This window comes from Ctenocephalides felis, unplaced genomic scaffold (assembly GCF_003426905.1).
Source record: "Ctenocephalides felis isolate EL2017-DRISC unplaced genomic scaffold, ASM342690v1 CF-g0.4_SCAFFOLD_01886, whole genome shotgun sequence".
NCBI lineage: Eukaryota > Metazoa > Arthropoda > Insecta > Siphonaptera > Pulicidae > Ctenocephalides > Ctenocephalides felis.
Window position 1 is genome coordinate 6,453,275 of NW_020538040.1, and position 11,062 is coordinate 6,464,336.

Below are 11,062 nucleotides of genomic sequence, written 5' to 3' on the forward strand. Positions count from 1 at the left end.
CTAGAACTAGAAGATTACAAAAGAGACTCTCTCTACTACAGAGGAAACTCTACTGACGAGCAAATTAAACGAGAAAATTGAAAAAGAAACTCTGCTGAGAAGCAAACTGCTAGAAGAAAATAAAAAAGCGAGTCCTTTCTACTGATGAGCAAAGTGAAAATATTAAAAAACGACTCTACTGACGACCAAAGTGAAAAAAAATTAAGAGAATATTAAAAAAAAAGACTTTACTGACTAGCAAACTGATTGAAAAATAAAAACCCTGCTGACGAGCAAAATGAGAAAAAAAATAAAAATGGACTCTACTGACGAGCTAAGTAAAAAATTGAGATTAAAAAAAAAGGTATCTACAGACGAGCAAACCGAGAAAGTAATTAAAAAAAGAATTCTACTGACGACTAAAATAAGAACAAAATTGAAAATTGACTCAACTGAGGAGCAAAGAGAGAAAAAAATTGAGAGAGAATATTAAAAAAGGATCTAGTGACAAGCAAACTGAAAAACCGAAGGAGAATATTTAAAAAAAGGGACTACTGACACAGAAACCGAGAAAGTAAATAAAAAAGGGATTCTACTGACGACTAAATAAGAACAAAATTGAAAATTGACTCTACTGAAGAACAAAGTGAGAAAAAAAAGGGAGGTTATTAAAAAAAGGACTCTACTGACGACCAAACTAGGAGAGACATTAAAAAAGAAACTCTACTGACGAGTAAATGGCGAAAAAAAATTAAATGGGACGCAAATGACGAGCAAAACGAAAAAAAATATTAAAAAAGGACTCTATTAATGAGCAAACTAGGAGAGAAATTAAAGAGGGGCTACTGACGAGCAAACTGAGAAAGTAAATAAAAAATAAAATGACGATTGTTAATGTTCTGGAGATAAATCCTGGAGATTTATGATTTACATTTGATTTTGCAAGATATAACAAGATAGCAAAGAAAATAATGAAAGTTACAGTATTTGTTGTAATAATATATTTGAAAACGTTTAACATTTCTCGAATATTTCGTTACGGTACGGTAAGTTCTAGCAATTTGCCTTAAGGCACGATGCCATACACCACCACTCGTTTCAAGATATTGTGACGCATGACAATATCAATTACTTTCATTTTTTAACTTCCCGAAGGAGAAGTTTGTTTTCATCAAAAAATCAGATTCGCTAATTTTATGTTTTCTCGACGTTTCAAGCCATTCTGAATCGAATGAGACCAAATTTGGAAAAAGTATGTGTGTGTGTGTGTGTGTGTATGTGTGTGTGCATGTGCACCAACAGATTTTTTGCCGTAAATCGCCGTTTTCTCAAAAACGGCTGGACCGATTTCAAAAATTTAAAAGCCATTCGATGTATCTCGATGAGGACTATTGTTTGTCAGTTTTGTGCGACGATCGGCCAAGCCGTTTCTTCGTAAATAGCAGAGAAGTGAAAAGTTTTTCGTCCACGTTTTAGCCCGCAATTCTGAATCGATTTTGAAAATTCAAAAATCGTTCGAAAGATATTGGTTGGGAATCGACCAGATTAGTTTTTGGTAGAGATCGGCCGGTCCGGTTTCTTGTAATAAAGTTTTTTTTTAAAAAAATTCGGCGATTTTTATGATTATTTTTTTGACGGTAGATACTATAGACTTCTAGATCATACTAAAATATTACGGCCCTACAACAACTGGTTCAGCTTTAAAAATTCGTCAAAGTTTGCAAAAATTGGTATCGGTTTTTTGGCATTTGTCAAAATTAGACCGTTGATCGACGTTTTTTCAAAAATGTCTGAACCGATTTTAGAAATTTAAAAGCCATTTGATGTATTTCAGTGAGGACTATCTTTTGTCAGTTTTGTGTGACGATCTGCCAAGCCGTTTCTTTGCAATTTGAAAAAAAGTGTTAAACCTTTCGTCCACATTTAAGCTCATCCTACCGAACCGATTCTGAAAAATCAAAAACTGTTCGAAAGATATTAGTTGGGAATGATACTGATTAGTTTTAGATGCAAATCTACCGAGCCGTTTTCTTGTAATTAAGTGTTGAAAAAAAAATTTAAGCCGATTTTTATTGATTTTTCTTTAGCGATATATACCATGGTCTTATAGAACTTACTGAAATATTACGGCCTTACGACAAATAGTTTGATTTTAAAAATTCATCAAAATTTGACAAAATGAGTAGTTGAACATAATAAATCATTAAAGTCCTGGAAACTGGTTCAATTATAAAAATTATTGATTTTTGAAAAATTGCTTTTAGAAAATACTCCGAGTCAAAGTGTTCGTTCGTTTTTCAATTATGTGTAATAAATCCACTCGGAATACTTTAATGACTCATAAATTAATTTATTTTTTATTGATTAAGTCGATTATTTAAACATATCGGGAATTTCATGTAATTGCCTCAAAGCTAAATACCATACCAACTAGTTAAATTCTAGCATTCTACTCCCCATTATGAAAGGGTTTACTTCAACTCCTCAACCCAACTTCTATGAACACCCTGTAATTACCTGTAGAACTTCACGAATGAAACAGATGTACTTTTATCTTATTTAATTTGTCTGAGTTCAAATTTTTGTTGAATAAAATAATTTGTTGCAGTTCATTATACTAAAACACTTAATAACAAAACATTTCTTTATTTAACATATATATACAAACTTCATACAAATATACACAAACCTTAACTAAACACAACCAAATCACTCTACGACCTTCCATCACCACCAGTACCACCTCCGCCTCCAGTTTGATACCTCAAACTACCCATCAAGGGCTCGCTCGTCGTATCCATATAAGACCTCATAAACAGTTGCAAATTCCTCAACCTCGACGTCAATCTACTACTCTGATTCCTGCTCGCCGAAAACTGCTGACCTCCATTAAATCTTAATACCCTCGGTCTTCTATCGGAGCTCCGCGAAAACCTTTGGGGCAACCGGGACGAGGAATTAGATAAACCCCTCATCATCTCCGGTGAACTTTCCATCATAATATTTATTTGTGACGCTAAATTAGAGGATGAACTAGATGAGTCGTCGTTATTTGTGCTGCTGACAATTCCTGATGTGATTGTATTACTATTGTCCCTTTGGCCGCCGACTCGAGTGTTTATGAGGTTGTTTATATTGCTAAGACTGAGTAGGTGTTGGTATTGTACCTTTTCGGCGGATGTGAGGCCCCGAGCGTCGTTTTCGGTTTGGTGGATTATTGGTTTGGTGGTCAGGAAGGTGTCTTCGAAGTTTTCGAAGGTTTTCGGTTGTACCCATTGGGATATGGGGATGTTTGTGAGGGGTGTTGTAGATGTATCGGTCTGGGGAAAATATAATAATAAATTAATATTAAAATTTATTTATATATTTTATCATATGTAATAATGATGAAAATGAAAAAAGGACTCTACTGACGAGCAAACTAATCTAGTCGTTTAAGTTTAAATTAAGTAAGAATCTCGAAATTCGAAATACCCTGTTGTAAGTTTTATGACATACAACATATGATATTGACACACTACCATATATAGGTTTTGAGACAACTTTAGGATGTCAATATACAACTATTTATAGACTTACAGCTGGGTATCTCGTATTCCGAGGTGAACTTACTATAATGACTGGACTGAACTGAAATTATCGATAAAAAAGAGATAAAAATGACTCTACCGACGAGCAAACTGATATAAAATAGAAAAAAAACTCTACTGACGAACAAACTGAAATAAGAGACCAAAAAAGACTATACTGACGCGCAAACCGAAATTAATAATGTTACTCATCGATTTGCAACAAAAAGGGACTCTACTGACGAGCAAAACAAAATTCATAATAAGCTTTGCAACAAAAAGGACTCTACTGACGAGCAAATAAAAAATGAAAAAAAAGAACGGGCTTTCAGGGAGAAAATTAAATGTCAATGCAAAAAGTGACACAACTGACGAGCAGATTAGAGATGAAATGAAAATTGAGAACGGACTCTACTGACGAGAAAACCGAAATGAAATTCAAAAGGGACTCTACTGACGAGAAAGCAAAATTTAATTTGGAAAAGAAACTCTACAAATAAACTAAAATAAAATGAAAAAGGGACTCTACTAACGAACAAACTAGAATGAAATGAAAGAAAACTCTACTGTCGAGCAAATTAAATTTATGCAAAATATTTAAGAGAAATATTTGAAAAATGATAATTCAAATTTTTTTTAAACATATTTTTTTTACGAATTTAAATTACTCATCAGTAGAATCGTTTTTTGCCTTAACATTCTTTACAAACATTTATCTTCAACATTTTCTGTGTTAATTTAATTTGCTCGTCAGTAGAGTTCCTTCTTACTCCTAATTTCAGTTTGCTCCTCAGTATAGTCCCTTTTTGTTTTAATGCTATTCTGCTCATCAGTAGAGTCCTTTATTGTTTCATTTCATTTTGCTCGTCAGTAGAGTCCCTTTTTCATTTGATCGATAGCAGAGTCTCTTTTGTCAATCAGGAATATTAAAACTAATACAACTTGTTTGAAGGCAAAATGTTGAAATTGTCAATAAACATTAGCTTTGTTTTGAATAAATAAAAATGGACTCTACTGACGAACAAAGAAATAAGATATAAAAAAGACTACTGACGATCAAACTGAAATGAAATGGAAAATATATTGGACAAAAGGGATTCTACTGACGATCAAACTGAGTTAAAATAGAAAAGAGACCCTACTGACAAATTACAATAAAATGAAAAGGACTCTACTGCCAAACAAACTAAAGTAACTAAAGTACTCTACTGGCGAGCAAACTAAAATGAAATTGAAAAGGGGACTCTACTGACAAAAAGGGACAAAAAGGGATTCTACTAACAAGCAAACTAAAATAAGAGAGAAAAAACGGGACGAGCAAACCGAAATTCATAATGCTAGTCATTGATTTGTAACAAAAAAAGGACTCTACTGACGAATAAACCGAAAATAATAATGTTAGTTAACAATTTGCAACTTCCAACAAAACAGGGACTCTACTGATCTGAGAAAAAATAAAATGGAACTCTACTGACGAGCAAACTGCAATAAATAAAATTAGTCATGAATATGCAGCAAAAACGAGCAAATTGAAATTCATATTACTCATCGGTTTGCAATAAAAAGGAACTCTACTGACAAGCAAACTGAAAATCATAATATAAGTTAAAAATTTGCAACAAAAAAGGGACTCTACTGATGATGAAATTGGATTGAAATGGAAAAGAAACTCTACTGACGACGAAGTTGAAATAAAATAGAAAAGGGACTCTACTGACGAACAAACTCAAATTAGAGACAAAAAGCAGCAAACTGGAATAAAAGACAAAAGGGACCCCACTGACATGCAAATTAAATCTGTTAAAAATATTTAAGAGAAACACTTGGAAAATTTCTATGCAAAAAGGAACTCTACTGACGAGCAAACTAATGCAGCAAAATAAGAGAGAAAAAGGACTCTACTGGCGTGCAAAATATATTTTGTTTTTGTATTTTCGAAAGGGACTCTACTGACTAACAATTTAAACTTATAAAAATATCAATAAAGTAAATAAGACATGTTAAGTCACCTGATAAGCAAATTCAATTTGTGCAAAATATTAAAGGGAAATGTTTTTGTATAAATGTTAAGACAAAAAGGGATTCTACTGATGAGCAAAATAATAAAGAGAAATGTTTAAAAAATATTAATAAAAAAGAAACTACCAACTAACAAATACGACATGAAGAGAAAAAAGAACTCTACTGACCAGCAAGCACGATTTGAAGAGCGAAAAATGACTCTACTGAGAAAGAACTCTACTGACAAGCAAACATGATCGACTAAATTGATCAAAATTGAACTCTACTGACAAGTATATACAAGAAAAAGGACTCTACTGACGAACAGACACGATTTAAATTAAATTAAGGAACTTCACCGACGAACGAACTCGATTTTTGGAAAGTAAAATAGAACTCTACTGACGAGCAAACTGAAAACTTTTTGAAAAAAAAGTTTCTAAAGCAATTAGTAAAATCACAATTAAACATTCTGTACAGATCAGAATTAAGGACGATTGAGAAAAGGACTTCACTTACAAGCTTATTCAATTTCAGGAAAGTAGAATAGAACAGTACTGACGAACCAATATGATTTAGAGAGAAAAAAAGAGAATTTACCTAACGAACAAACACGATTTGAAGAGAAAAAAGGAACTCTACTGACGTATAAACTACGATTTTAAAGTGAAGAAAGGAACTCTACTGACGAGCAAACGCAATTTAGAATAAATTAATGACTTAAAGTTTAAAAAATCCTCTAGTAATGATAATAATATCAAGTAAATTAAAAAAAGAACTCTACTGACAAGCAAACTAAAACTTTTACAAATGCAATTGCTATTTCAACCAAAGTGCTCTGTATGGATTAGAAACAAAGAACTCTACTCACGAACAAATAATATTTAAAGACAAGGAGAACTCTACAGAATCTGATTTGGAAAGTTAATAATATATTTAGTTTCTCAAAATTTCTTCTTATTACCTTTTTGGGTTTTTCCTTCGTGTCATTATCATCAATATCTGGTACAATTTGCATATCAATATCACTATTTGGTCCTCTGTTTGAAAAAATAATACTTTCAAGAGCACCTCGTACTTTTGTGGCAGTGTATCTTCTATCTGGATCCAGCACTAGTAATTGTCTTATTAGTATTAGGGTACTGTTCGATACCCTACCATCCCTGAAAAAAATAATATATATATATATATATATATATATATATAAATAAATAAATATATATATATATATATATATATATATATATACATATATGTGTGTGTGTGGGTGTTTGAATTAGATAGTTAATTGATTAGATAATCTGTGACATAAATAGTTGATTAGTTGTTAATAAAACATATTGATGTTTACTATAATTTTGAGAAATATTAATAGCGGGATTACAGTAGTGATTACAATATATATGTATAATTTATTTCACATTATCTGACAACAAATTACTTGCAATTTTAAATTTTAAAAAATTTCAAGTGTTAATTCTCGCGATTTTCAATATAATGATGATCTAATGATAATTTAAATTAATATATAAAGCAAAGTTTTATAGACATTTTTAACTTATAATTTGTACAAAAATAATAATAAGCAGTAATCTTATCTTATTGATACTTATGGACCGATTCTGCGCATAACAGAGAAATGTTACGGGATGGCTATGTTACTCTCCGACTCCCCATACATTATGCGAATGAATCATACTGAATGCTGTCAAAATATCATGTATTTGCTGTTCATTCCGGCGTTTTAAACATAAACTGCAACGTCACTCGTATCTTACCTAAGAGGAATCAGAAACACACACTTATCTAACATCGTTTTTTTGACATTTGTGCGGCTTTTAGGTTATGTTTTGTATGAGAAAACCTGAGAAATTCGCCTGACTGAACACCAACCGCATAACTTTTGTCTATATTACTATGGAAAATTCTTCATAACATGAACTTATCATAACATTGCGGCAGAATCGGTCCCTTAATTTTATCTCTTAATTATGAAAGATTTTATCTCTTAATTATGAAAGCATAAATTCAAATATCAACGGTCAAAAATGAAGTGACAGCGCCAACTGCGAACAACTTCAGAGTGTCAGGTACTTTGTTAAGGGGGTCTTCCTATGTGATGAGTTGAAAAAATTGAATTTTTTTTTATTTCATATTTCGGTAGATTATTCCTTTAAAAATAACATATTAAAATTTCAAATCGATATCTCAAATAGTTTTTGAGTTACAGCCATTTAAAAAGTATACATATAGTATATAGTACAACGATCATTTTATCTTTAAACGCGTTTTTCTCAAAACTGTGTTTTTCAAACTTGTCTCCATTGTATCTCAGAAACGGCTGGACCGAATTACTTGAAATTTACAGGGCACATTCAATATATTTAAGCGTATGGAATGATCTAATCAATCAAAAATTTCAAAACTTCGATTTTTTATAGCAAAAAAACAAAAAAAACCGCCTAATTTGCAACTTTTATTTCAAATGTCTATAAAACATCCAATTTTTTTTGTATTTATTTGATTGTAGTTCATTCCGTGTTTTTAAGCCTACAAATTAAAACGCCGTTTATTTTTTTTTGATCAGATAAGCCGATCAGCCGGAATCGTGGAGACAGTGGGAGCTCTTTTTTTTGAGGGGGGGGGGGGTGTTTAGAGCGCTGTAACTCTAGTTGGACTAAATTTTTTAGCTGAAATTTTATATTTATACTGTCCAAATATGTATTAATAAATGATAAAAAACTTGAAGCTCTAACTATTTACTGGTCGTAGAAAAAAAATTCTAAAATATCCCTAAAAAACAGGCCGTCACATAGGAAGACCCCCTTAAATAATAAATTCAGTAATTATTTTTAATACTTCTTCCCTAATAATAATTTTGAAAATGGTCTTAACTAATAAATAAACTGATTAAACTTTTTTAGACATTTCTTTAATTTATAATTTGCGCAAAAATAAAAATAACAATAACAATAAACACATTTTATAAGATTCAAATTTAAACAGTTGACAGTACGAACTGCAGACAACTTCAGAGTGTTAGGTACTTTGTTCAATTTTAAATGCAGTTAAAGTAGAACGACAGGAGCAAAATTATTTTATGTTTTATATGTATGTATCATTTATATTTTATCTACTTACACTGGTAAAATATAGTCAGCTGACTTTATCTTTGAAAATAATACTGTAGGTGAAGAATCATAGAATGGAAATTGGCCATAGAGCATCGTGTATAAAACTACACCCAAGGCCCACATATCGGAGGGTTTGCCATGATATGGATGTCCACATAGGACATCTGGAGATATGTATGCTGGTGAACCTAGAAGGTAAATAATATTTATTTTATATAATTATATAATATAAAATTAATAAAAAAAAGTATGTGATAAGTCTTAACAAACCTCTTTGATCATTTAACAAGTCACTTTCTCTTGATAAATGTTTTCCTAGGCAGAAATTTGTTATTGTGACTTTGTTTGTTCTACGGTTTAAAACTAAATTGCCTAATTTTAGGTCACGGTGTACTATATTTTTCTGAAAAAAAAGAAACAATTATATATATATACGAGGTCTGTTCAAAAAGTACCCGGAATTTTCGTTTTCTCAAAAAAATATTTATTTATTCGTCTACATTAATGTGGTCCCCTTCAAAGTAGTCCCCCCCAGATATAATACACTTATGCCAGCGTTTTTTCCAATTTTCGAAGCACCCTTGATATTCACTTTTTGATATGTCCTTGAGCACTCTCGGCGATTTTCTTCAATCGAGGAAAACCGCCGTCCTTTCATGGGTCTCTTCAACTTTGGGAATAGGAAAAAGTCACACGGAGCCATATCTGGTGAATTTTGCACTTTGCAACACTTTATTTCATTTTTTACGCAAAATTTAATACAAATTCTTTGACTTTTCAATTCTTCCATTGTAAAAATCGCCGAGCTCAGAAAAACACGTCGAACCTTAGCGACTACCACAGACAAAGTAAACAGTGAATATAGCTGAAAATTCATCATACTTTAGGGGCATGTATACCAACACAATAAAAAAAAAATTTTTACAATCAGACACTCCAGACCCGCGAAATTTAATTATTAGTAATTCCGGGTACTTTTTGAACACACCTCGTATATATATATATATATATATATATATATATATATATATATAAATATAAATATACTTTACCTTGTGTAAACTTTCAACTACGCATATAACATTATAAAATATAGCAACGGCCGCACGTTCAGACAATTTTTTCTCTCGAATCACATAATGCTGAAGATTTACTAAGGCTGCTGATTTTTCACTAAAATAATAATAATAATTTATTGAATTAAATATATATATATATATATATTTATATTATATTTAATTTATATTTTATTACCAAAAATCATGTGGACTAATACAGTCTAATACTAAACACAGTCTTGTTTTCATTTTCCCTGAATAAATTGGTCCGAGAGTAGGATGTAGGATTTCTTCGGGTGTTGTATCCTAAAAAATAAAGAATAAAGTATAATTGTTAATTTAATTATGAATTATTATGTAAAAAATTGTATTTCCGAAGTTAAAGTTATTCTTAATCGTTTGAATCATAAGACAAAACTGATTTATAAAAACGTCTTTGCGAATTGCGAATTTAAAGTTTATCCTTTTTTTTCAAGATTGTAGGTAATGTAATTAGCGTTTTGATAGTATATAATATATATATACATGTTTTCACAATTTTTTTTAATGTATTTCAAATTTGAATTTTAAATCTTAACGGTTGAAGTAAACGCGCGAACTTCACACTTGAAGTATTTTGTTCAAATTTTCGGTGCAGTAATAATTATTTAGTAGTTTAATTAATAAATACTAATAATATATAAGTACATAATTTTATTTTAATAATATATTATGAAATTGATATGTTGATTTATATATTTAAAAATTTAATGTATACATTCATTCTACAAAAACCCGGTATACTCAAAAAACCAGGAACCCTTTTGTTTTGTTGCTATTTCAAGGAACATATTCAAAGTGCTCGTTGAGACCTTTCAAATGATACCCCATATCACATAAACACATTTTTGACCCGCTGTACTATTTATATTATGACAACAAACTCCATTGTGCATTTATGTATTAAATCTCTTGTAACTTTCAAACCGTTCCATTAATATGAATGCTGTATTTTAGGAAATTTGTGCAGAATTAAATTATAAACAATATTGTCTAATACTATAACATTCTACAGCAACTCGGTATAGTATAAATGGAAATATAATTAGAACGACATTTACACCTAGCTTTCATTGACATTGTACATTGTATGAGAATTAATTTAGTGTGCTTTTATTTATTAAATCTCTTGTAGTTTTCAAACTGTTTCTATTTAACATGAATGATGTATTTAGAAGTTTTGTCAGATTATTATAAACATTTGTCTGATAATTATAACAGTTTATTAACTCATTATAGTTATAAATGAGAACTATAATATTAGAAACGACATTTACACCTA

General features: G+C 30.7%; 1 protein-coding gene across 1 annotated transcript in view; it reads right to left on the reverse strand.

The window, feature by feature from the left end:
* Window positions 1-2,693: 2,693 nt before the first annotated feature.
* The window catches only part of LOC113378585 (serine/threonine-protein kinase 40-like), an 8,672-nt gene continuing 303 nt past the window's right edge, over window positions 2,694-11,062 (reverse strand). The window contains exons 2-7 of the mRNA XM_026619128.1: window positions 9,938-10,047; window positions 9,736-9,856; window positions 8,954-9,086; window positions 8,691-8,871; window positions 6,514-6,712; window positions 2,694-3,299 (exon numbers count right to left, since the gene is read on the reverse strand). Coding sequence (XP_026474913.1) covers window positions 2,694-3,299; window positions 6,514-6,712; window positions 8,691-8,871; window positions 8,954-9,086; window positions 9,736-9,856; window positions 9,938-10,047 — 1,350 coding nt within the window. The remainder of the gene's footprint in view (window positions 3,300-6,513; window positions 6,713-8,690; window positions 8,872-8,953; window positions 9,087-9,735; window positions 9,857-9,937; window positions 10,048-11,062) is intronic.